Source organism: Agelaius tricolor, unplaced genomic scaffold, assembly GCF_023055355.1.
Source record: "Agelaius tricolor isolate 1412-34295 unplaced genomic scaffold, bAgeTri1.0.p SCAF_19, whole genome shotgun sequence".
Lineage (NCBI taxonomy): Eukaryota > Metazoa > Chordata > Aves > Passeriformes > Icteridae > Agelaius > Agelaius tricolor.
Genome location: NW_027269279.1, coordinates 16,499,571 through 16,526,923, shown reverse-complemented (window position 1 = coordinate 16,526,923; position 27,353 = coordinate 16,499,571). Strand labels below are relative to the sequence as shown.

Genomic DNA, 27,353 nt, shown 5'->3' with positions numbered 1-27,353 from the left:
CGCCAAGAGCTTTCAATGTACTTGATAAAAAAGGAAAACACACAACTCCAGGATAAATTTCAAAGATCAAACTGCTTTGGCTCACTAATGTGAACTTCAGATCCAGCACTTCTTCTCTCCTCAATCAGAATTACTTCAAGGATTCTCAGATTTGTACCAAGACCACTGTACTGATTTTCACCCAAAAGGCTCTAAACATTGTTTTCTCTTAATGGGATCCCGGCTTGCTAACTGCACTATTCCTTTGTGCCATAATGCCTAAAGATGGAGAAGCCTTAGATTATATGTGAAGAGTCACTGTAAAACAAACACCTATGTTTGGACAGTACATGGCCCCACAGACTCCCTAGTAAAGGCAAAGAAAATTGTCAATTTATACTTTCTGATTGAATTTGCTCTGCAAAGGGAGGAAGGAACAAATAACCCCTGGCAGATTTGATATAATATGACCCACACTGACAATCTTCGTCAAGAGCTATTAGGAATAAATACAACACAAGTGTGTGCATGCATAGACATGTATGTGCTCTCTTACCTCAATCTGCATTGTCTTCGGCTGGATAACATGGATTTTGTTCTTGTAGCCACACCAGACTCTATCATAGACCACAGCCATGCAACGGATGGAGTGGTGAGTGTGGCCAAGATCCATCAGGTGGTAATTACTGAGATCCCACTGACCATCTGAGTTAAAAAACAAGTGTAGAAAGATGCATCTCCTCCATGACGTGAGCATACAACAGAATCCTCTACCTTTCTATATATAAGTTCGTATACAGGTTTAGCTGATACTCAAATGCTCAGTTTACTTATGTCTGTGACCTTCCTATGACTCCTGTTTCAGGCACAGCCTTACACTTATGAAACGTAACAATAAAGTTTAGTTTGATGTCCGAAGCACTCGAATCAGGCCAATTTAAACATCCTTTATTGCAATGAAGTGAACAGGCTTCTCTAACAAGTACAACAAAAGCAGTGAGAGAAGAGGGAAGACAGCTGAAAAAGACTATGCAGAAACTTAAGAGGAAATGGGCCATACAGTCCTTGTGGTGGGGCTTCCTCATGTCACAGACCTTCAACATAATTCCCCCAAAGTGTTAAATCCAGGAAAAGTAATCAGATCTCCCTTCTTCACTCTTATTTTTAATAACCAGGCAGATATTGTGTCCTTCACAGACAGGAAACCTCTATGTCATGAAGCTTTATCTTATTTCTGATGGGAACAATTTTGATGTGTCAATGGTCAGGCTTGAGCTCATGACAAAGGCTGAATCAAAATTTGAATTGCACAAGCCCAGAAATCTCTGTATTTCTGCTTGCTGAATGAACTGCTACTCAATGAATAACCAAGTTCTTTAGTCATAGTTAGCAAATCCCTGTGTGCTGTCAGATACGAACATAGCTAAGACTGTTCAAGCCATAGGGAAACAAAATCCACAGCAGTGAAGAGGACCAGAAATTGAATTTACTAAATGTACCTCAAAGAACTGCACAGCATATGTATTCCTGAAAGTGTCACATTTACGCCACATGTACTACACATTTTTGTTCAGAAAAGCTCAAGAAGTGGTGTTAGAGTACAGCTGAGATGGTTTAGGATATTGATGATGTGTATAATAGCCATGAGTTTTAACTCGGTGTTTGTACCCCAGCAGCCAGCAAATTTCTCACCTTGGAAGAGCGTTTAATCCACTGCTACACTTTCAGCCAAACTTTGTTTTCTCTATTACATTGATTCTTACCTTCTCCACGATGGAATATGGCTAGTGTTCCATCTGCCAGTGCAACCAGGACCCTCCCTTTCACATGCCTGAAATAACAGAATAGTAAATACATTAAAAATGCAGTAGAAATGAGGGACTCAAAAACTCTTCCTGCCATCTATACACACCATCTTTACATAGTCTCCAGAATTCCCAGTCAGTTTAGCATTGCAGGAACATCCTGCAAGAGATCACACCACTCTCACTGCAGTAAGATCATCACATCTGTGAGTTTTCCTCCTTCACAATACAAACACCATCAATTTCAACAAATTCCCCCTAATTTACCCCTCAGTGAAATTTTGCCTTTCTCCTCCCCACTTACTTCCTCTTGATATTGCTAGACATGTATTCACTGAATCAGGTCAGGACCACAACTGAGCAGAAAAATGGGTTGATATGAGGCTTTCCCACTACAAAAACCTTGGGAAACTTGTCTCACAAAACAACACACTTAGGAAAGCAAAGAAAAAGTTGGGGCTGCCACATCCCTGGGAAGTGTTCAAGGCTGGGAATGTGGATGGGGCTTGGAGCAACCTGGTCTAGTGGAAAGTATCCTTCCTCATGGCAGGGAGTTGAAACAAGAGGATCTTTAAGGTCTGTTCCAACCCAAACCATTCTCTGATTCTAAATCTACAACCAACAGCTGATAATACCCTCTAAAGCATCACTCAGGCCCAAAACCTTCTCCTTCAGGTGCCTCGGAACACACACTTACACCAGGCTCAGCACAGAGTCCTTCAGCTTTATTGAGTGCAGACACTTCTTCCAGTTGGACACAGCGGAGTGCACATAAAGCCTGTGAGAGAGGACAAATTGGGGAGGTTAGCAGCAGAGCCCCACACCTTCAGCCTGCTCAGGTCTGAGTCTTCCCTTCTGGTAGGAAAGGTGGAGGTGAGGTAAGAAAATGATGTTAAATCCCTGAGACTATGGTGAGCTGAGCAATGAAATGAGGAATAGAAACCTTCTCCAGAAACAAGCAATAAACAAAAGGTGTGTGGACTTGAAAAATAGAGCCCAGAGCAGGGATGTGACACAGAGATCTGCCAGCCCAAGGGGAACACACCAGCCATTCTGAGCTCCCAGCCACATGGTGGGGGCAGCACTGGTGCAGGTCCCAGCATCCCTGGTTGACTCCTGATCTGACAGTGTTGTGCTGGGCTCCATCTTCAGCTGCCCATTCTCCCTGAAGAGGCAAAAGAACGGTGTTAGAGATTTAGCAGCAGCAGTACACAGAATGCCCACCTAGGCCCACAGCCTGGCACTCACAGACACATATGGGCCCTTGAAGACACAAATCGCTTCCTTCTCTGGTAGTTTTCAACTGTAAATCTGCAATTTACAGTATTTCCTTTCTCCTGCCCTTACAAACAACAAGTACTTCAAATCTACAGACCCCAGCTGAGTTTAGCAAGACTATTACACAAACAATACTTTCTCTGTTCATTTGCAGCTTCAACAGAGGCAACTTAGAACAACATTGGCATTCAGGAACAATTGAGATATGATCCCAATATTACCGGATGGAATGTGCATGGGCTCGTCTGACCCTTGCTGCTGGACCAAAGGCAGCTGTGGTATTTCCCCTGAGAGACACCTTTGGCTGGCTGGATGTGGCAGCTGGCACTTGGAACAAGTCCAGGCAAGCAGGAACTCAGTTTTACCTCTGGTGGAAAGGCTTTAGGCGATGGTGAAGGGAAAAGGAGACGAATTCTGCCGGAGGGTTTCATCCAGAGCTTTATTCCAGGGTCACAGATCTCTGAATCTCGTAACAGCTCCAACAGAATAGCGACTGCATGGTCCCGTGTCTTTTAAGCCCAGGGAGAGGGGGAGGGAAAGGGGTAGGTATGCCACCAACCAGGTAGGAGGGGGGAAGGGTCAGGGGACAAGTGACACTTGGATGGCCCAATGCCCCCCAGGGCTGAGTAGCATCTTTTGAACTTTGCCAATCACACGGACAGCTCTCAGCAGGACAGCTCTCAGCAGGAGGCAAGGGGAGGGGAAGGGAGAAGGTATTGGCACACCTGGGAAAGGGACTGGGGTAACTGAAGCAGGATATTGCATCACACTGCAACAAGGAACAATCTGCATCCAAGACTTCCACCCTATTCTTAAGCCCATCACATCAGCATTGTTTGTCTTAAGAACTTTTTGAGTGGTGAATACACTTTCTTGGTTACTTTTACAGCACATCAGAGGTACTCTGATGTGCTGTAAAAGTAACCAAGTAAATCAATCATCATTTCTACACACATTTCAGTAAGCTCTGTCAGTAAGAACATGAAGTGTACATATACTTTGGGAGATCTGCCTTAACCACAAGTCTAAGTTCATAGTGAGAGGTCAAATATTTACATTTCTAACACCTGACCCAGTCAGTTGCAGGCTGAGCCATGTCTGTTTTCATGACATTCTTTTCCTTCCCTGTTATCCCATCTATAAAATTTCTTGGGCACAAAACTGATAGAAGTCTGAACTTTATCAGAAGCTCAGGCTGCTTCTCTTATCACAAAGCTTATGAAAACAAATCAGTAATAGAACAGAACCATTATTCTGACCCCAGCTCACCTACCCATTCTGCCTGAGTGCCTGGGCTGGGATAGGGTCTGTAAACACATGCTCGGTGAGGGGCCCAGGCCGGGCCTGTGTCAGCTCTGCCTCACTGGCACTGCTTTCCGGTACCTCTGTAGCCTCTGTTGCCTCCTCAGTAGACTGAGACTGGTTGATCTTCCCATTGCAGACAGGAGCCACCTCACCTGGAGGACAATGAACAATGTGAAACATGCTGAAGAATCAGTTGGTGAGTTAACTATATAGATATCAGGCTGTCAATTCTTTATCTTTCCTTGCCAAACTCAATCAAGCCCTGGGCCTGTGCCACAGACACAGCAGCTCATCAGGTATCTTCTCCCTGGATGGGAAACAGACACTATTTTAAAGTGAAGCATAATCTATGACTAGCACAGCACAACAGCATTGGAAGGGCTCCAAGACTGTCACTACAGTATGGAGTCAGCAAGGGCAGCAGTATGATTTGCATGTGAGCTTAATTGGCTTCCCAACACTCAGGGAAGAAAGCAATCAGAACAGTAGCACCTGTAGCAGGGCAAACATCTCACATGCCCAAAATACTCTGCTGTATGACTCCTGCAACCAGGCTGCAGCATGTGAATCAGAGAAGAAAGGAGGGCTCTAAGAAGAAATATACCAAAAGGGCCTTTGGTAGTCCTGTATCGTAGTAACAAAATTCTGGAGGCCTCTGAAGTGCTTAACTTGGGGACAAGAGGATGTGGCTGTAACACCATGAGCTCGTACAGGACTAGCTGTAATTGATATGTCACTAAGTTTTACATCCCAAAACTTACTCTGTCCCTTGTCCAGAACAGGCGTGTCCCCACGTGAGGAACAGTTGCTTCGTGGCACATTGCAGCGGGTTGCACAACCCACCAGTGTGATCCCTGCCAAGACACCATCTGCTCCAGCTGACTCTTCAGGATTCACATCCCCCTCCAGGAAGATCTCGCCTGGGGGATAGTCATTCTCACTGGCCGCTGAAGGCAAAGAACAGGTTCTCATTAAATCAAGCAATCACTGCTAATTTAATGTACTCCTGAGGTCACCCTAATGATGGGAGATTCTGATCCTTCAGGGTTCACCACCCTGGGGAAGCACCACACCATCCATCAGCAGCCTGATCCACAGCAGATCCCCTCATCCCTAGTATCAGTATCCAACACAGGTACAGAGCCCTTCTATGCCCGACAAGGCTCACTCCTGCTTCCAAAAAACACCCATTTTATACCAAAGGAAAGACTTACTGAACACTGAACAGGGAGGGATCTCCACAGAAAGGTCCTACAGGAAGGCAACATCTGGGTTATGATTTTGGGGAACAATTACAGAACACAACACAGCCCAGGGGTTAGCTCCCAAGTGAGGACGTCTATTACTCCTCAGTGGGGCAGGGACCCTGTCAAACCACAGCCTGGGCTTCACTCACCGGGGATGCTGGAGATGCAGAGTACATGAGCGTTGCAGACAGTGAATTGGTCCACCACTGTGCCAGGCTGGTTGGCATCAATTATCACGACTTTACTGGTTGACAGCGTGCTAGTGAGGATCCAGACACGGCTGGATGTGGCATCCATCTCATAGAGCTCCTTTGCCTTTGGGAGAGCAGACACACATGGGCATGATCAGCACTTCTCTTGGATCAGCCTGAGCTTAACAGTGCTTGGCAACACTTAGACATGGTGTAATTTATTTTAAATTATATATTCTACTCTACAGTAGAACTATAGAAGAAATTTTTCTTTTTTATATTGTTGTCTAATCAGTTTTATTTTTATTTTTATTAATTTGATTCCATTCATGTTACTGCACTAGTATCCAGAGCACTGGCCAAAGAGTCTGTCTGACTCCTTAGGGCAAGAGCAATGTGGCCACTAATTTTTCTGTTGAGATGTCTGACAAATGTATCACTGAATATTCAGTCATCTAGAATGCTGTGAGTCTGGGATGCACCCAACTGATCAGCTTAAGCAAGCTGGTCTTGGGAGAATATAAGGCAGCAATATAAGACAGGTGTGGAGAAAAACCCTACAAACCAGACAGCATAAAATATTGTACGATTATCTGCAAATTACAGCTTGGTTTTTTAAACAGGAAAAAAAAAACAAAAAATCACTTAAGACTACCAAAAACCAGAATGGATTAAATCTCAAGAGGCCCAAATGGACTCACAGACCATGTTCTTTTAACAAAGCTTTCCCTGAATGCATTTATTAATTTACAATGATGAGGGCTATAAAATCTTCCTAGCAACCTCAGCCAAGCATTTCATTGCCGTTATTATTAGGATTTTATTCAAAATTCCAAACGTTTCAAAAGCAAAAGTTGGAAAAAATTATACTGGATGATTTGTCTCAGATCACACCTAAAGTTACAGAAGAGCCAGCACACCACAGCACAGTCCCACAAGTACAAGAACATTTTATGGCATAGTACAAAGATACTGAGAGAGGGGGTATGGTAGGGATGAAATGAGAAAAAATGTCGGAGGGAAAAACCCACTTTATTTTCTGACCTTTTTTTTCTCAGGAGACGTATGGTTACTTTTGTTGTTGTCACCTTCCACTTCCCTGTCACAGGTGAGAGGATCATGCCCAGGATCTAGTTTCTGCCCATTCCCAGGCTCCTGTTCCAAAGGTCTCCATCCTGAGAGATTTACTCCAGCTGCACACCACAGCTAAGAAACAGAAGCAGGAATCTGAACTAAGAATTCTGCAGGCTCCGTGATCTCTTTGAATTTAGGCACCTTTGTGGAGAACTGTAAAATGTGAAATATCTAAAACAGTTGGAAACACCAGATCTTGATGATTTCTACTAGAAGATATCCGGATTGACAGAGGTAAGGCAGAGGATCTCTACCCAGCAACATCACTGCTTTTTAGCCACTGCAGCAATGCAAGCCAGGACATGACAGATGTTTAATGTGTTCAAACTGACAGAAGACAGGTTAAATGAGGTATTAGAAAGAGATTCTTCCCTGTGAGGGTGTGAGGGTGGTGAAGTTACCCAGAGAGAAGCCTGTGGCTGCCCCATCTCTGGAAGGGTGGAAAAACAGTCCACTGGTTTAGCTCCCAAATAAGCAGTTTTCTGAAATCAAATCCAGCTAACCTCCTATGAATTATTTCCAGGGAGGTTTTTAAGAGAATACCGGGAAGAGGACTACAGAAATACTAGATTTACCCAAAACCTTCAAGAAAAGGTGCTGCACAGAACATTATCTAAAGATCACACCTAGAGCCTTCTAGAAACAACAGCATAAAAATTTTCTTACAATTTAACCATCAGGATGACTTCTAAAAATCATCTCTGAATGAAGAAATGACAAACTGACTATTTCAAAACAACCAGTTACAGCAGGTAAGTGTGCCACAGATGACCGCTTATACCCAACTGCAATTCTACTCAAGACATTCTAGTATTAATAGATATGCCTTCACAAAAATCTACTCCAGATAACACTTGCCTGGTTCCAATGAATTCTGGTCAACAGTAAAATCTAAGGAGTGATGAAATGTGTTTTTACTTTCACTTGGTCATTTTCATGAATTTTTATATTAGTTTCCATTACACCTTGAGGAGTCTTAGCAAAAGCATTAGAAGCATAAAATGTTGCTGTTGTTGATGAATTGTCTCAAAAAAAGCAAAAGATGTCAGGGAGCAGCAGGGAATCTAGCAACCAGAACCAGCTGAGAATTTTGTCCTAAAATACTTTTTCCTACATTCACTACAAACACCATTCAAAAAAAGGAAGTGGAAGATAGAATTTGGAATATATAATGTCTAAATAATAGAGATTGTTGTAAAAATGGCAGGTTTAGTGACCCAAATCCCTTGCTTATTTCATGTCCCCTTTCTGGACTGCACGGTAAGCAGAAACAACATACCTTCATAGTTGGGTCCTTCTCTACTAGTGGGCGACAATATACAGGCACAGGGACATTTTTCATGCGAGTGTCTTCCTGACCACCATTGGGGCTCAGCTAGGGGGAGAGAAGACAAAAAAGACAGTATAAAGCTGCAAACACCGGGATACAGCAAGAGAGATGGAATCAGTGTGACAGAACCAACCAGAGGTGGCTGCTGCTGAGGCTTCCTATCACATCTTGTGTGAAACAAGAGTCCTTAAGGGGAGAGGAGCAGCACACCCAAGAGACCATCTCACAATCATCAGTGCCCCAGTGATGGCCCACAGAGGCTACACATTGCCCTGCTGATAGAGAAAAGATGCTCCCTGCAAAGAGTCAGGACAACTAGCATTCCCTTCCATCATGACAGTTTGACGTGATCTTAAAAGTCTTTTCCAAACTTAATGACTCTATGGCCTGAAACCTCCAAGCCATGCTGCCAGGCTCCTCCCTTTCAGGAGGTCTCTGACCAGTTAAATGTGTCACAAGTCAGCAAATGAGGCTGATGTTGTTTGATTTTGTGTTACTGATGGGAAGAAGTGGGCATAAACTGCATTTGATTTTCATACTAAATGACTGTAAAAGTTCTCCGAGTATAAATGAAATAACTAATGTTCCAGCCCAATTATAACAAAGGAAATTTAGTTTAAAAATAACTGGATTCTGGTTTAGGGTACTTTTCAGTTTCAGTACTTTCATGCAGAGGAATCAAAGTCCTTCCATTGACATTGGTGGAGATATACAGAACATCACTTTGGTCTGTGATGGCCTACAATTATCGCACAAACAAAATATGCACATGGTACATCTAAATTTAATAGTTAATGACTAAGGTCCCTAGTTAATGACTAATGTCACCTTCCACTCAGCCTGTCCAGAGCATGGTCCCTACCTGCTTGTACTTGGCTGGGAGGCTCCAGCCACAGGCCTGCAACCGCCCATCATCGTTCCGCACGTGCTCCCGAACCTGCCGGTACTGCTCTCGCTTCTGCTCACGGCGTGCCGAGGACGTGCAGTCGCTGAGGAGAGAAGCACAGCGTCACCCAGCTGATCGTTAAAGAGAGGAGCTGAGGGTGAAGGGAGTGTAGCCAGTATCAGGGAGAGCACACACAGCAAACCAGATCCAACTGTGGAAAGAGATGTAAGGAGTCAGAGACAGAAAAACTGTGTTGAGAAACAGACACAGGCAGTTCTGACCCATCACCTGAGCAATGTGGCAAGCCAAGTCATTGTCATCACCTCTTATGATGTTCCAAGAGCCCTTCAAAAACAGGTTTTAGAGAAGGATCACAAAGCATGACTGTGAGATGTCATAAGAGAAAAAGATGGAATAAGGGCAAGGGGTATCTAAAATTTTAAAATTACCCTTCTACAAGATACAGTGTCTTTTCAACAAATCCTTTTTATTATAGAAGTTATCCTACTTTACCACCACATTCTCCAAAGTCCTTCCATAAAAACACACCCCATGTGGAACCAAACAACCTTTGCAATGGCAGAACACATTGTGAAGTCATGTAAAGCACTGAAGAGTTTTCTCCCTTCATCTCAGCAACACAAAGAATTTGGGTAAGACTGTAGTAGTGATACCCAGAGGCTCATTTTTAGCATGGTTTAAATTAAAACCAACTACTGGAACTTTAATGTGCTGTGGAGAGAACTTTTATCTTCACTTAAACCCCTTGTCAAAAGGGTTGTGCAGACATTTCATCCCTTTGTCTTGATGCTGCCATCACACTCCACCACAAAAACACTCCTTCATTCCATCCCGGTCTGCAAATACAAGTGCAGAACTAGAGTGGGGCCACTCGGAGCTCCCATGGTCCCTGCTGAGATGATCCATCATGGCCTGAAAAGCCATGGATACTGTATGTTTGGGAGGACAAGGTTTGCTGAACCCATCCATATAGTAACTGATGGGTGAAAGCTCAGGGAGATAAGCCACAGAGAACAGAGACATACTAACATCACACAGACTGTTTCCAAAGTGGAAAATGGCTTATTTCAAACACTGCTGTTCTTTGGGAGAACTGCAGGGGAGCCTGGCTTGGCACACAGCCCTGTAACTCACTCGTCAGGGAAGAACTCAAGGGTGCGGCTGCCGGAGGAGATCTGACACATGGTGTGGCTGCGCCGCTGGCTGAACCCCGCCGTGGTGGGAGACTTGTAGTGGATATTCACAGAGGGGTAGGTCCTCTTTGCTGGGGGAGGACTGGAGGAAGAGCTGAACAGACGGCTGAAGCTAGTGACAGAAAAGGGCCAACAAGTAAGAGAAAAGGCTCCTGGGGAGACAAGCACCATAGATACACAAAAAGGGAAGCAAGAGGTTGGGATCAAAGGCTGCAAGCCTGTCACAAAAACTGCTCTACTTCAAACTCAGACCTACATCCTTGGTTTGATTGGCATAAGGTGTTTTTAGCTTCCAGAAATAGGTACCTTCTAAAAACAGCCCTTTATTACAACTGACTGTGAGTGTGTCCTCATAAACCAGGACAGAGTATGAAAGTTTCTATTCCAGGATACTCATGAACTTTTTCAGCTTGTGAAACAAAGTCAATGTGCATGGTCAGATCTGATTTTAACTTCACTAAGGACAAAGGAAGCCCTTGAAGGCAAATGGGTTAAGCCAACTTCTATCCAACATTAATGTCAGAGTCTATTAAGTTGTTGTCTGAAGTAGAAATGGCAACACTCCCCGTTTTCTTAATCTTGCACGAACCACCAAAGAACTTACAACTGCCAAATGGTGGATTTCTTCTTCTCCTGCACGGATGGGTGCTCACGGGAAGCTCTATGGACAAACACAGCAGAACCAAGTTAATTTCTGCATCTCTGCCAAGCATCAGGTCATTTCCATCAAGGAAGCCATGCTGATAGTCAGAATTCATTCTAACATGTTTCAAAAGACACCAGGGAATGGGACATGCCCTGGTCTTCAATGCAAGCACACCCAACCACTTTAAGTAACAAGGCTCATGTGAAAGACAAGTAAGTGTTTAACGTGATTATCAACTCCCTGTAAAACTGTCTGCCACAGACAGTGTGGGAACTACAGAACCTAGCATTGGAGTCACTTCAAGCCATAGCCTTTAGAACTCATCATTCAGAAGCAATACTCCTCCCTAGAGCTTCTCCCAGATTAATAAGCATACAAGAAACAAGCAAGACAAACAACTGTCCAGTGTCCCCAAATCACGGTGGTAACATGAGATTTGCAGCCTAGGTTGAGGAACAGGAGAGAAAGAATTGATGTTAGGAGAAAAGCATCTACAGTCTGGAAAACTTCCAGTACTTCTCAACCCTATGTCGGTAGGGGTTGTATTGACCACAAGGTAAAACATGAACAGGTTCTGTCCTAAACAGGAATGTTACCCAGCATCCAGGCTCACCTGATCATCTCTGTCCACCTGACAGCCTCCTGAAGCTCCATCAGTCTCTCCTTGTACTGGTTGCGCTCCATCAGGACCCGGGCCATCTCCACACGGGTGAAGCGCCGGCGCTGGGCAATGGGAATGTTGTCCTGCAGAGGGGAGGAGCACTGCTTCAGCCAACAAAAGATGGAATGGGATTGAGGTTAGTACCAGGTACGTCAGGGACAGACACATATTTGTTAGTTCTTCTCCTGCCGTGTTTGATTTCACCCCCATTTCCCCATATGAGGAGATAATTCAGACAGTGAGCTCCAAACTATGGCCATGGACCTCCATGGGTTCAGCAAACCCATACAAACTAGAATGAGAATCACCACCAACTTGAACACACAGCCCTCGCATACACAGACCCCAGTGTGGGACTATTGCCAGCAAGGTGCTTTGATAGTCTGCAAGGAATGGTAAGAATTGACAGTGGTCTGTTGGTCCAGAAATTGGAAACCAAAGATTCAATCCATAGCAAAGCCCGTCACAAGCAGCAGGGAGCACCACATAATGCCACCTGCCCTCTCAGGAGGACTGCAAGGAGGTTTTCTGCTAGTACAGACGGATAAAGGTAGGATACAGGAAACTAAGGAAACACCTTTTCCCCTTTGGTGACACATATTGACCTTCCAATGAGGGCAGAGGCAGCTTTGGGTTGGGAACAAAATGAGTAAAAGTCTGTTTTGTCTCTTTTGAAAAGTGGAAAATGAGAACAACATGACTAAAAAAATATCTGCCCAAAATAAAGATTGCAAGGGTTTCGGGAACTCATTACTAGGAGGTGGCACATGGTTGTTCTAGACTGTGGCAATTCCCAAGCTCAGCCTGGTTGGTAAGTGCTGCTGAGAGTCCCAAGTCCCAAGTCCCAAGTCCCTCTCTAGCCTCCCTGGACTTTGAATCAAATCTGTATGACTAGTCAAAACAAGAACTGTATAAACAAAAAGGAATTTGTCAATTATTTTTTAAATTATAAAAAGAACCAGACCTCCTGTCTGTTCAACTAAAAACAAATTCAACTCTCTTCAGCAGCTCATGAGCACAACTTGAAAATATTCCCATCTACCTAAATTCTCAACAGACCAAGTTCACTCCAAATAAGTCAAGAGATCTAGGCTAAAACTGAACCTGTCTGATACCTTGTGTAAGAAAGAAACAGTAACATGACACAAGTAAATGTATTGAATTCCTTTTCCTAGCAGGGACATTTACAAGGAAAATCTTGTTACTGCTTGATTTGCCTTTTTTTTTTCCAGCTACAGTTGGTCTTTGTTGAACAGCCTCTATCCCAGTCAAAACAGTTTCAAGAGCTGTCCTAGAAGAACAGCCCACAAGCCTTCTCTGCCTGTACGCTGTAACAGGCAATACTGGCTTATTGAAAAGAATTAACAAGAAAAACGCAGCACTAAGACATGGTGGTAGTCACTCTTGCAAAGCTGACTGTGTAAGCTGGATTTCAGTCCTCACAGCTCCATCTTCACTGCCTACATGGGGACATGCTCTTCTGGAGAAGCCTGACAGTCATAACACCCTGAGAGAATCCACACTGAACACTAGATTTTGATTCTAAATTGGGATGGTATTGAGCAGAGCAGTGCTCTAGCACTCAGCCACAGAAACTACATCCTGCACATACTGCTACCAGGTCAGCTGCTCCTCTGTGCCAGATTCTGGTTTGAAAGTTGTATGAAGGGATTTCATGCTCATCAGCCACAACCCATTCACTACCCTTGCCCTCATTGCTAACAAAGGTACATCAATTTGCATCTCAGGACTCATATACATGAAGCAATACAGATAAGTAAATCAACCCCCTTTCCCCGCAGGCATTTTAGTAATGTCATATACCAATTCTGTACAGAGATAGCTGCTTACATCCTCCACCTCCTCTTTGGGCTCTCGCCGGGCAACAATTGCTTCAGATTTCACTCTAGGAAACAGGAAGAAAGGGATCAAAACAGCAAGTGACACCATGGCTGGCTCTGGGAAGAGAACCAGCTATGGGAATTCTGGCTGCATCCATCACCATGTGTACCAAGTGTACAAATTCTAAGATGCTTCTCTGGCATTTTCCCTCCCTCTTCCAGCACATTACTCTGAACAGCCTCACCGATCTCACCCCTTTTTTTTCAAACATTTGTTGTGAGCACCAAAATACTGACCACTGGAAGAATTCAGCCAGTTTCTGCTTCTGAACCAGCATCTACATTCAAATATTTGATGAGAACTGAGCCATTTTTGACAGGGAAAATTCTGGCTTAAATGCTTCTGGCTGGACTGCTTCTGGTTTCAGTAGATTCTCTGATTCTTTGTGATTCAATACAGTGAAAAAAAACCCTAACATGAAGAACAGTTTCCCAAAATGGTAAAGAACACCAAACCCTGATAAAAAATACTGAAAGTATTTGAGTGCTTTCAGTTTCTTTGAACTCCTACTTTATGAGGCATTACAAAAGGCATTTTAAAAATCTCCCTGCTTGCAAGACTACTTTCATTTCATACATTCTGAACAATAAAGAGACCAGTCTGTGTTATTCTTGGTGATTCTGAGATCAGACTACAGAACCTTCTAGATTCCAGCTGGAGAACAAACCCTGTCCTCTGCCCTGAGCACCTGCAGTCATGCACAGCCAGCCACAATGGAACTGTTCTGCTCTGAGCTCCAGGAGGCAGCTTTGTGTGTATGGATGTGAAACCATCCTAGGCTTTGCTGGGCAGTTGGGCTTTAGTTTCTCTAGTTTGAAAGGAAGATAAAAATATTCTAAATTCTGATACATATTCCTGTATCAGAATTTAGAATCTCTTCTGCCTCTTCTCAGTCTTAACATGAGCAATGAAACAATTACTGATATAGGCATTTAAATATTTCTTGTGCAACTCTGTATGAGCTCTTTCAGTAAATGAATGGGCATTCACTTCTCTTACAGCTAACCTGGCTGCTAGGAGGATCAAGTTCTTGGGAGTTTCTTTCAAAATTATTGGTCTTGAAACTCCCCTTCTTTGGGTGGTTTTGGTTGTTGTTGGTTGGCTTTTAATCGCAAATTTACACCCTAAATGCTCCACTCCAGGGAGCCTAGGTTTGGAGCTGCTCCTTCAGAATCCTAATCCTGCCTTCTTGTGCTCTCTAAAGTACCTTTGAATGCCAGTGCTAATCCCATGAATGAAACAGCCAGCGTAAAACAGAGGAGGTGGATTTACCACTCTTCACTCCCAGTTCCTTGGAGCAGGGGGGTAATCACTCACCTCTTCAGCTCCTCCTCCAGCTCCTTGACTCTGGTTTCTATTTTGGCTTTGGCCTGCTTTGTTGCTTCCAGTTCTCCCTTCAGCACCTCCTGCTCACCAGACAGCTGGTCCACCTTGGCAATCAAATCATTCTTCACAACGTTCAAAGCATTTCTTAAAGGTGTGAAAGGGACAATAAGCAAAAGTGCCCCAAACTAGCAGTTGTCCATACAAGAGATCTTTAACTAAAGTCACAGATGCTACTAGGAAAGTTGAAACAAGTGTGTTTAACAATTCAGTCCAACTATGACTCGAGGGAAGTTAAACTTTAGGAAGATGGAGCTCCAGAAGAACAGAGAAGTCACCTCACCATAATTGTTCAGGACAATTATGTATCCTGACTAACAAATCAACCTCTCCTTCAGAAGATGACAGAACACTGAAGAAGGCATGTGTAGAGCAACCTATCTATTTTTGGCAGAATGAAAGTCTGAAATACACCCTTCAGAATTGCTGTCATCTGCAATTGAGGATAATTGTAGATGATGGCAATAGAAATATGCATTTCCAATCAGCTCCAAAACATCTTACATTTATAAAATCAGTAGCTTCCCATCACAGTAGGTTCTCCAGCTCTCTCCTGGGAGTACTTGGCCTTTCTCTTCCCATCTCCTCAATTTTAATAGCTGGTTTGCCAGCTTTTCTCAAAAACCAACTTCATTACATTGTCTGCTTCTCCTCCATCAACTACAAAATATTTAAGAACTCAACAATGACAATTCTTTTTTTTAATGACAAACCTTGCAAATAAAACCTTATTATCAGCAACATCCTCACAGAGGCTCAGACCAACACAGGGATTCCCACTGAATTTAAAGCCTGAAACTTATCTCAGATGGCATCAGGCCCTACCAGCACATGCCTAGAGGCTTTATCCAAGTGTCTGCAGAAAGGAAATAGCTAGGAAATAGCTTAGGAGAGTAATTCTTCTTCTACAAGTGAAGGAACAAATATTCAGGACAACCAGTTAGATAAGCAAGTGAGGAAGGAGTTTTGGCCAAGACCTACTCCAAGGTGACATCTTGTTTATAACCAGGCAGGTAGGTCAGAGCATGCGACAGTTCCTTACTTGGTCTCCAGCAGCTGAGAGTTCTCCAACAGCAGATTGCCCACTTCTTTGCCCATTCCTGAAAAGAAAGGCCAGGCAGTTTTCACCTGCTCTCCTAGAAACATGCAGCTTTTGTTGCACTGCCTAACTTATGCCTTAGGAAGAGAAATCACTTTTGTTAGGCTTCCCTAGATTCCTGTGTCCTGTGTGTAAAGTGGAGTGTCTCTACCTGAATGACCCAACAGCACCAGCAAAGACACCCATGTGTCCTGTAGAGAGTCCAAACTCAGATCTAGCTTCTCACTCCAGTCTACACAAACCTCTTTGGGAGGGACAGAGGGGAGAGCTTCACTAATACCAATCAGGGAAGTCAAGGCAGTAACTCCTGGTTCAGCCATGAGCTATTGCAAACAGTTTTTATCATTCCTCACACTGAAGGAAGGTAGAGTTTATGGGTTTTTCACAGAGGATAGCAGAACACTGTCCAAGCTGCTGTCCTGCACACTAGTGATTTTCTTCCTTTCTTAGTATAAGCCAAATTTTCTGTTTGCATGATTTGGGATCATGGTTGTGATGAGTTTCAATCACATGAAAGGCTTCCCCATTATCGACCTTCTGCTAGAGCAATTTCAATAGTACTTCAAATTGTCCCTTGCTACACCTAGCTCTAACAGCTTTCTCACAGATGTTTAAAATGTGAAGTCTCAGTTCCACCACTTCAGACCCACAGTCAACATTACAGCAGACACTGCACTTGCACTTGGGCATCCACGTACAGCTGCAGTCTGCAGACTGGTTTACAAGAACACTGACACATCTGGGGCTAAGAGTGAAGGTTGAATTCAGTATTTCATAAAATCAATGAAATTTAGGGACCAAAAGCACATCTGGATTGTTTCCCACTGCCAGGGACTTGCTGAGTCCCAGGGTCTCTGTCTTATAGTGAGGAAAAGAGGCCACCTGAGAGCTGAAGGCAGAGAGGCCTCTCCCTGTTGGAGGACAGTGCTAAGGGGTGCAGCTCATATCTCACCACAGGTCCCAGAGCATGAAGAAGTCTCCCCACAATCAGTATTTGTCCTGCCCTCTGAACTCTCTCTTCTTTCATAGCAAAGACATCAACAGTCTTCATGATAGGTCATTTGCTGATTAATTAGTATTTGCATAAAATAAAAACAACACAAACTTGAATTAAACGAAAGTTAGAGGAACATGGCAGGGCATGAAAAGTGAGAACACACCAAAACAGTCCAACACACAGATCCTCTTCCCACAGTTAAATGGGATGAATTTATGATGACAAAAGCAAATTCCCAGCAAGAATGAGTAAGAAGCAGCATTTTCAAAAAACTTTTGAAAAATCAGTGGCAGACAATTAATCACTTTGATGTTTCAGGCCAATGTGTGTCAGAGATGTATTTTCCAACATACAACAGTGGGAAACACTAATATCAATGCAAACTACAGTGTGTTTGGGGTTGGTAAGGTGAAGGATCTATAGCCCTTTTTCTTTTTGTGACATGCCGCGTATCAGTCAGAAGACTCAGAAGTCTTCAGTTTATTGAATTTTTTTCTTGCTTATTTTTAGTGATTTCACAAATAATCAATTAAATATTTAGCCTGTAAGGCATTACATTGGCACAAGAACATTAAAGGAACTGAAGAACATCAAGGGAAGAGCTCACCCGCATCTTTTTTGGATTAAATATTTTTCCTTCATATTCTTGAGTCATCCCTCTCTGCAGCTGTTTTTGGGAGAGAAAAATTCTGGGGAAGAGGGTGAGCTATCATGCCAGAACTAAAGGCCACACAGCATTCCATCAGTATCCTTCACCACAGCTTCTACTTGTGTGTGATGCAGTGACAGCCCAATGCCTTAACCATCTAGAGGTCAGAAAGGCTCCTCTGGCAATAAAGAACAAGAGGAAGCCTCCCAGAGCCATGTAATGGCACCACAAGATCATCTTGCACAGGCTGTAATGGGACAGCTCTGCTCATGGAAGAAAATGTTCAGTTTTCAACCCTTTGGGGCATGGAGCAAAGGGAGGTGAGGTCTGGGCAAAGCCTTGTCCAGCAGAGCACCTACACCATATTCCTCTCACAGCCAGGCAAAGTGTGAAGCATCAAAGCGGATAATCAACTACAATGAAACAGACCAGAATCCCCAAACCACCTCTACAGAGCAGCTGCATCCTGCTTCTTGGAGAGGTGCTGCCACCACCACAAAAAACCAAACCAAGGTGATGCAAGACATATGGATGGATGATGAGTGGATAAAAGGAATGCAGAAAAAAAATGCACAAAAAAGAGAAAGAAGAGAAGAGAAGAGAAGAGAAGAGAAGAGAAGAGAAGAGAAGAGAAGAGAAGAGAAGAGAAAAAAAGAAAAAAAAAGAAAAGAAAAAGAAAAGAAAAGAAAAGAAAAGAAAAGAAAAGAAAAGAAAAGAAAAGAAAAGAAAAGAAAAGAAAAGAAAAGAAAAGAAAAGAAAAGAAAAGAAAAGAAAAGAAAAGAAAAGAAAAGAAAAAAGAAAAGAAAGTAAAAAGGCCTTTGCCTTACCAAAGAAATCATCCCGTACTATGAGAGCCATCCCATACGAGAAAGGGAACAGAAAGAGATGGGGACAAAGGGGAAGAAAGGAAGAGAAAAACAGCAGCCATTAAGTACCAGTCTGTAAACAGCAAACAGAACAGCTCGTCAGCACATGTATAGTGTGTGGTGCCAGTACACATGATGCTTGGTAGAAAGTTATCTTGTTCTGCTGCAGCCTGACCTAACAGGGACTTTACTTTAGAGTGTCACAGAACGGTTTGGGTTGAAAGAGAACTTTAAAATTCATCCACTTCCAGTCCCCTGCCATTGGCAGGGACACCTCCCACTAGACCATGCTTTCTAAGCTCCACCCAACCTGGCCTTGAACACACCTAGGGATGAAGCAGCCCCAGTTTCTCTGGGCAACCTGTGCCAGGGCCTTACCACTCCAATTGCAAAAAAATTTTTTCTTATATCTAATCTAAATCTTCCTTCTTTTGTTTAAACCACCACCCCTTGTCCTATCACAACACATGCCAGGATAAGCTTGAGATGACCTCATCTGCTTCCTTCATCTTCATCATTTTCCCTGTATGATACATCCTTGAGTTTCCCATCGCCACAACAAAGGCAGGTCAATAGACATTGTGAAGAGGGTGAAGAAAGGACAGTAGCAGGGGGAAAAACACAGAAGTGGGGCTGAGTATCAAAGCTTTCATCTGACCTAAAAAGGCCCACACTGCAACTCCAACCCAACTTCAGTGGGAGGTTTTCTGAGGAATTTCACACAAAATGTGGCTTACAGTAAAACCAGTTTGAATGAGAAGAAGGGATGATGCCGTCCCTTTCTCTGTATCATCACAGAGCCCACACTGAGCAGTGCCAGGCACAGGGACATGGCAGAGCTTGTTGGCACATGACACTATTGCAGCTGCCAGGTCACACCACCTTTACTACAGGGCAAATTTTACCCAGTTTGCACTGTAATCAAGAGAGATTCCCTTGACTTCAACTGAAATTGCATCAGGGTCTGAGTGTATTTTTCAAGCAGGTGCAAACCTGATGGCAGAGCATGGCCCTGGGGCAGCGAGCAGCCTCCCCCAGCAAAGGACAGAGCCATCACCCATCTCCTGAGACAGAAAGGCAAAGTTTCCACCAAAGACAGAGGCTTTGCCACTCTAACCCATCACAAAAGTGTCTTTAATGTCACTACAATACCCAAAGGGGGTTGTTTTGCACCAGGTAACCCTCCACAGCCACTGGCACATGAGGGACTCCTCACAGCACAGGCCATGGAGATTACAGTGGGACCCTCACTCAGTCTGTGCCCACTCAATCTCTGCTACAAGCACCCTTCTTGGCAGAAAAAAAGCCCTTTGAGCCCCAAGACCTTGAGTGACAGGCTAGTGCAACACTGTGGAGCAAAACTGCCCACAGCCACAGAAGAGAAAGCGGGTTGAAAGGTGGCAGGAACGTGAGCAGAGCAGGGACCTCCCACCAGTGTGAGGCAACCAAGCAAAGTGAGGTGGGAGAAGTCTGCAAAGCCAACCGTGTTTGGACAAGAGCAGGGGAGTATCACACGTGTATACCACAATATCCGACCTCAACCAGAAAAAAAGAAACAAGGAGAACTGAGCAGGAGATACACACCTGAGAACTCCCCTATGCGCCATGTCCAGCGAAGCACAGAGAGACAAGGGAAAAAGGAAGTGAAAAAGGATCCATCAGTGACTAAAACCAACAAAATCAAAATTTTGTCCAAAAAAAATTAACAATGATTCAGCCATTTCAATGTCAAAAGGCATGAAATAGTAAGGACAGGACCTGCCATAGCTGTTGATGGCATGACTCTACATATTGGACAGAAAAAAACCCAAGGAAAGGTAACCCATGGTACAACTGCAACCACCTACCTCAGCTATCCTCAGATTTCCAGATTTGGATCTGAGGCAATCAGATCTTCCTGGACTGGGTAAACCTTTATTATGTCTTTATTTAGTCATCTACCACTAAATGCAGAACAGCTCATTCCCACTACCTCTCACTTCCCCTCACCCTGCGATTTTAACAACTGTATCTTCTGACCATAACTGTGCTCTTCAGTGACACTTCAGCTTGCAAAAGACAACTGATTGCATTTAAAACCTTTTTTTTTGTATAGTGTAGCACTGGGACTTAGTTTGATAATCTCATTTCAGCTTCTGTACACAACACTGTATATAAACTAACCACTAATAACACTGCATTTCTGTCTTTACTACAGACCCTCTGCTCTTTAATTTCCAAAGCAAATATAGTTGGTTATCCTAAACCTGAATCACAGAATGGTTTGGGTTTGAATGATCATCCAGTTCCACCCCCTGCCATGGGCAGGGACACTTTCCACTATCCCAGGTGCTCCAAGTCCCCTCTAACCTGGCCTTGAAAACTTCCAGGGATGAGGCAGCCACAGCTTCTCTGGGCAACCAGCTCACCACTGTCACCACCCTCAGTAAAAGGGCCTGTCCACTGAGCACACCCAAACTCCTGTGATCGTTTGTGTCTGGAAACACCTGGGATAGGGAATAGCAGGAAGGGGGATCTGGTAGAAGGGGAAACTGAGAAAAGGGGAGATGGGAGAACAGGAACCTACCCAGGATCACTTGTGATTAACAAGTGTATATGCAGGAAAACTGCCAAGTCTGTAGGAGAAATAAGGGAATTTGGTTCTCAATGCTCATTAGTAAATAATTGCTCTCACTCCACATTTTCCTCCAGAATACTTCCTATATCCCATGTATGTAAAGCAGTATTAGAGGCAGGAGGAAACCCACATGTTTTGTGGGTTTTATTCAAAATAATAAAACATGAAGAGTGCCAATTATATACCAGGAATAAATAGGATTTTCCATTTCAGAATCAGACTTGACTGCCAGCCAGTGCTCAAGGGTAATTTCTCTAAGTCCTGTTCTTAAGGTCATCTTTAATTAAATTTCTCTTTCTTTAAGGAACTGAGACAAAAAAAAAAAGAGAATATTCTTTACAGATTGACTGCCAAGTTTTGAGAGACTGGAGGAAGTAATAAGTCTTCACTTAAGTGAGCTTAGAGTCATTCATTAATTTGATTTACAGAAAGAAGTGAGCTCCAAACACAATCTAGAGGACTCTTTCAGCTTGTGGATTTTGTTCCCTATATCATGTTCATAAAGCACCATTTCCTCTTTGTCTCTGCAGACTCAAAAGTACAGCACAAAGAGAGAACATTCTACTGAACAAAAAAGGCAAAATTTTGGATTATGTTGACAGATTTTTGTCAGCCCTAAGATCTAGCCCTTTGCTTCTATCTTTACCAGACTTTCTTTTGTGCTTTCTATTGTGCAAAGACAAAAAAAAGTACCAGTCTCATTTGTTTTTGAGAGACACAACCCCTGAGATCTCTCCGTGCTTCCTCTCTTTGTACAACCAGCAATGTTCGTGTTCATTTTAAAAACATTTTTATGTACCAAAGTCAGTGGCCAGAACTCAGCAAAATGATTAATTAGATCAATGTTAATCACAAAACAAGGCACAGTCCATCTTCCAGATTTGAAAAGGAACCAGTCTTCCTATTTTGCTGGCCTGCAATGTGATCACCTAAAAGGGTTCTGCATCTCTGCTCAGGCTAGAAAATGGTCCCAGTACAGAAATGTCCTCCTTGTAAGCCATGCTGCAGTCTTCAGAAACTACACTGTGATCTTCAGGGCCCACGCTTACATGGGCACTGTTCAACAAAGTCTTTGTACATTTTATTGCAAGTGGTAACTCCCAAACAACAGACATCTCAGAGGTGAAGCACCTTTGACTTCATCCGAGACTGTAGTGAACAACCACGCAAGATTTGGGCAAAAAAAAAACCTTTGGCCCTTTGAAAGCAACAGTCTGCATTTCTTGCTGATCACTGGGTCAGGCTACAGGGTAATCCCAAGACGAAGTAGATTTCCAGCAGGCAGGCTTCCAAAGTGGGAAGTACGCTGTCTGAAGCTGTTCATACACCAAGTAAGTAATTTTCCAGAATAGTAACTCTTCCAAGCCAATAATATCTGATACCCTAGTCATTTTAGGGGGAGAAAGAAAACAGCAGTTGGCACAGTGATTAGCAGACAGAGCCGCAGAATCAACTGAACACTCCTTAATGAGGAAGGAGTGGACAGGAGGACCAAGATAAAGCAGATATTCAACGGCAAGATTATCCATGGTTTTAGTGCTTTGATTCTGCTAGGAAGACAGCTGCTGATAATGTATGAAGCTGGCTAACTAAAATTCATTCCACAGCTTTAACCATTACATGTAGTTCCTACTGTCAAGCTTCCCTTTAAGCAGGAGCCCCAGCCCTTCTGCAAATGGCTACTAGCATCCAGGGGATTCTCAAACCTGGAAATCTTGCTTTTCCTTCAAAATTCTTAATTTTGTAAATATCTGCACAGACTGGCTCCCATTGCAGGCAGAGTAAGCATGTGTGCTCATCCTGAGTCTTCTGCAGATTTTTTTTTATTCTGGCAATCTTGAGTTGAAGGTGAAACAATAAATAATTTTATGCTTTAGGCGATGGCAGGAGGGCTCTCATACCTGCTGTATGATTTTTAAAAAAACCAACCCAAACCTACTCATATCAAAAAGCTGTTGCGAGCATTCTCATGATGGTCTGATTCATGTTCTTAATTCCAGTCACACTATAGACTATAACAGTACGGTTTCAGATACTTGTCCTTTATCAAACAAGAAGTAATTTATTAACTCCTTTCCAGTTTTCAGTCCGCATCTTCAAGGTTAAGTTTTTGTTTAATAGGGCAAAATCTATCTCCCCTGCAAAAACATATGCTTTTTAAAGGTCCTGATACAAGACGTATCAAAGCTGATACAAGTACCTTTGTAATTTGGGCAAAGGTGAGTTGCTGCAAGTCTGTATGACACATTTTAGCTCATTCTATTCTGGACACATACAGAGAACTAAACTTACAAGATTATCCATAAGCAGATCTATATCAGTAATCACAGAAAGGAAATGTTCGCTTTCAGATCAGATCTCTCACCACTAAGTACACATAATGCCTTGTTTCTGGAGTCCTCGTGTGTCCTAAGGCTCCTTAAAGCAAGCAGTAACATGGAAAATGAACTACACTGTTACAAACTCAATCAGGTACCCTTATCATCTGAGTATTCAAAGACCACTTGTACTGTCCTGATGCAGGAAAACAGCAAGAACTAAAAACATGCTTAAATTCTGTCAAAAAACAAGATCTAGATACTCAGGAATCCAATAGAAAAAATATAGAGACGGCTCAGAGTGCTCTCTGAGGCAAAGCTGCTTCTCTGACTGCTGCAGGGTCCCAGCCAGGAACACAGAACACAGCCTGGCTACAGGTATTACAAACATCTTCAAAATCAGCTTAAAAAGTTAATTATTACATCTCTTAGGCTGACTGCAAAACAATAAATACTGCATTACAGACCATAAGATTTCCACATAATTTAAACATCAAAAACTTAACCAAATGAGTTACTTTGTTACAAATTTCAAACAACGTTTTCTCTCAGTATAAAATTACTGGGGGAGGAATTTTCAGCCAGAAGCAAAAGAGACAAATTTTGTCTTCAAATTATTTGTGTGGAGAATCCTGTAGAAAAATAACTTATACACTAAAGACAACCCAAATAAAAGTTATCTAACAGATGAGATTATTTTCTAAATAATCATGACTTTACTGCAGGTACATGCTTCTATCACATGTATCTCAATTTCCATGCATTCTTAAAAAAGAGAAACATCCAAGTTCTGAAAGAAAAAGAGAATTTAAATGTTTCTAGAAGCTTAATATGGAGTCATTGTACCAGAGAAAATAACAAGGTTTTACCTAGCAGATCTGCTCCTTCATCAACATCTCCAATGACCTCAGACCCTGCTGTGGAAAGTTCATGGTACAGGGAGTCTGTGTTGATGCCAAATGCTTTGTTCACAATCCCCTGTGTTGGGCTGTTGTTGAAAGCAAAAAAAAAAAACAGAAGGAATCTTGTTACTTGGCAACATTTAAGCTCAAATATTTATCTTTGAAATATTGAGCATCTCACACCATTGCAATCAAAACCCATCTGTTCACCATTGAATGGATCAGGAAGCACACTGAGTAAAGAAAATAGCATGTGTTATTCCCCATATCATAGACTTATGAAATGATTTAGGTTGGAAGGAACCTTAAAGACTACCTTGTTTCAACCCCCTGCCATGGGTAGGGACACCTTCCACTATCCCAAGTTGCTCCAAGCCCCATCCAACCTGGCCTTGGACACTTCCAGCCAAAGCTACTCTGGGCAACTGGTGTCAGGGCCTCCCCACCCTCATGGACAAGAATTTTTTTCCAATAACTCATCTAACCCTGCCCTCTGTCAGTGGGAAACCATTCCTCATTGTCCTGTCCCTCCAGGCCCTTGTCCAAAGTTGAGCTCTCCTGGAGCCCCTTTAGGCCCTGGAAGGGGCTCTGAGGTCTCTCTGGAGCCTCCTCTTCTCCAGGTGGACTCCCCCCAGCTCTCCAAGCCTGGCTCCAGAGCAGAGGGGCTCCAGTCCTTGGAGCATGTCCATGGCCTCCTCTGGACTTGCTCCAACAGCTTCATGTCCTTCTTATGCTGAGGACACATCTATCATCCACAACCTCAAAGCTCACCCAGATGATTTACTCTGAAGTCACACAAGTTAAGGACTATTCAGTATTTCACAGAAAAATTTCACATCGCAGAAGAGCTCAGCTTTGACCTGTCAGGTTCTGCAAGGATTCCCATGCTCCGATCAATCTGGATAGAAACCTCAGACAGCAGTAAGACCAAATAAGAAATTCAATGCTGAAAACAACAACAGCCTTTTTTTACTTGGCCAGTCAATAAGTGCAATCAGTCTGAAGGGTCCATTTTTCTTTTGGGTAAGGCTATGTATTGAAAAGCATTTCTTCACATGTCCCCAAATGTATTTAATTAAAGGTAAATCAAAGTTAATAGTTTTTAGTCTTATCAGATAACGGTACATTTCCACCTCTCAGTGTCTTTGATACCAGCAAGAATCTTCTTGTATTTCTTGACAGCCTCATGGCTCAAATCAGCAAAGAGTTGCTACAGGATGTGCAGGTGAGGCAACTTCTGGGATTGTGGCTGTCTACTCTAAAAAATTGTCTTAATGTGGGCTATAAACACTTTGCAGTGCCTTGCCTTGTATGAGTAACATCAACCAGCATGAGCAGCAGCTGTGCAATTTCTCCAGCAATCTATCAGAAAGGTCAGCACCAACTGAGATGATCTCAAGTTTTATGGCTTCATTATCATATAAACAATCCTAGTGATTATAAATGGAGTGTAGTAGCTGCTTCTGATATTGCAGCCACAGCACACTGCAAAGAAGAGGAAAAAAAAGTTCATTTTTCAATTACAGAAAAATTCCAGCCACCCAGACATCTGAGAGCACTGAGGAAGTACAAATGGTGCTGTGATGGCACTGCAATTAATCAGTTCACACAATCCAATGGTCAATGGACAAATGAAAGAGAAACCATCACTCAGTCTGACCTGGAGACCTAAGTCAGACTGAACTTTCCTGTTCAAGATTCAGCTTTCAGAAGTATATGTATCATGAAAGCACTCTGCTTTCAGAGCAGCACACACACTTTTAGCAGTCCAAGTCAGGCTGTGTCTCCTGTAGCTCTCAAGTCTCACCACCTGGAGTAGAGATTCCTGCCTGAAGAGCTCCGGTGCACCAATCCTCTCTGTTTCCTTCTTTCCCCTGGATTTGACCAATTTTTTATCTGATCTCATCAGTCTTTTGTCTTCCCCACACTGAGCAGTTTCAACTCCCTAGATTCCTCCTGACCCTAAAAATAGTGCAGGTATCCTCATGTCCCAAGGAGAGCTTAATTGTGTGTGCCTTCCCAGATGAGAAATGCAGGTGTTACTGCTGCTCATACCCTTCTCAATGGGGGTGCTCAACAGGGTGGGCAAATCCAGTCCCGATTGGGACCATTAGATACTCTTGCCTTCACTCTGCCAGGGTACTGTATTTTCTGCATATCTGTAAGATTTTGGGGAGGTTTTTTGCTGATACAGTGCCAAATTACCCATTGGACAAGGGTAAAAGGTAAACTTTAGTAAAAACAAATCAAGGTACCTATGCCTCACAACAATGTGGTGCCAAAATTAATAGCCTTTAGGAAGCCTCCTATTTAGAACAAAATGGGTGATGGGTAGGGATCAGAGCAGCAGAATAGTTTAGTAAAAGTCTGATGATTCTTCTGAAAACTGTGTTGAAGATTCGTAACCACTCCTCAGTGCACTGATGGGTCATAATTGCTCTGACCAGCCTCACCTAGGAACTGCACCTACCCACTGGTCCCAGGGCTCCCTTTGACCTCAGGCCTACACCTTCAGTTCTTTGCTAAGATGCACCTGTCTTCAGTCCTGTCTCCTGCTGTTCTTGGGTAGCACTGGAACTGAATTCACACCCTTGCTTTGTCTGGGGCTGCTGACAGGGCTCACTACCAGTGATCTGAGCCTCCCTGCTCAGAGCCTGTGGGATTGGGATTTCTGAGGTTACCTCTGTTTGTCCTCCCTTGGAGGGGGGGCAGCCCCGCCTCCTCAGATACTTGACAAAATTAGAACTGAAAGAAACTTGAGGTTTTAAAATGGAATTCAGAACTGAGGTTTTATTGGACAAATGCACCTTTTCCCTATTCCTGACAGCTTAAGACCATGTTCTCTTTCCTTGTCTTAAAACTTCTGCTGCTCCATCATCTCTCCAAACTCCCAGACCAGTAAGGTAAATGAGTCCAGTCCTGGGTCAGCTGTACACATCCTCCT

The 27,353-nt window shown here is 43.2% G+C and overlaps 1 protein-coding gene across 27 annotated transcripts in view; it reads right to left on the bottom strand.

Annotated features, from left to right (window-relative positions):
- MAPK8IP3 (mitogen-activated protein kinase 8 interacting protein 3) overlaps nt 1–27,353 on the bottom strand; it is a 73,921-nt gene that overhangs the window by 7,977 nt on the left and 38,591 nt on the right. For 8 of the 27 annotated variants that reach the window (XM_071444628.1, XM_071444647.1, XM_071444630.1 and 5 more), the window contains 19 exons: nt 24,377–24,495; nt 20,157–20,168; nt 18,534–18,551; nt 16,004–16,061; nt 14,896–15,048; nt 13,501–13,582; nt 11,629–11,780; nt 10,974–11,030; nt 10,311–10,481; nt 9,132–9,258; nt 8,219–8,314; nt 6,850–7,011; nt 5,764–5,929; nt 5,129–5,314; nt 4,336–4,519; nt 2,830–2,949; nt 2,482–2,562; nt 1,743–1,810; nt 536–684 (listed from right to left, as the gene is read on the bottom strand). In XM_071444628.1, the coding sequence (XP_071300729.1) occupies nt 536–684; nt 1,743–1,810; nt 2,482–2,562; nt 2,830–2,949; nt 4,336–4,519; nt 5,129–5,314; nt 5,764–5,929; nt 6,850–7,011; nt 8,219–8,314; nt 9,132–9,258; nt 10,311–10,481; nt 10,974–11,030; nt 11,629–11,780; nt 13,501–13,582; nt 14,896–15,048; nt 16,004–16,061; nt 18,534–18,551; nt 20,157–20,168; nt 24,377–24,495 (2,161 nt within the window). The remainder of the gene's footprint in view (nt 1–535; nt 685–1,742; nt 1,811–2,481; nt 2,563–2,829; nt 2,950–4,335; nt 4,520–5,128; nt 5,315–5,763; nt 5,930–6,849; nt 7,012–8,218; nt 8,315–9,131; nt 9,259–10,310; nt 10,482–10,973; nt 11,031–11,628; nt 11,781–13,500; nt 13,583–14,895; nt 15,049–16,003; nt 16,062–18,533; nt 18,552–20,156; nt 20,169–24,376; nt 24,496–27,353) is intronic. The other 19 variants (XM_071444632.1, XM_071444649.1, XM_071444634.1 and 16 more) reach the window with 11 other exon arrangements.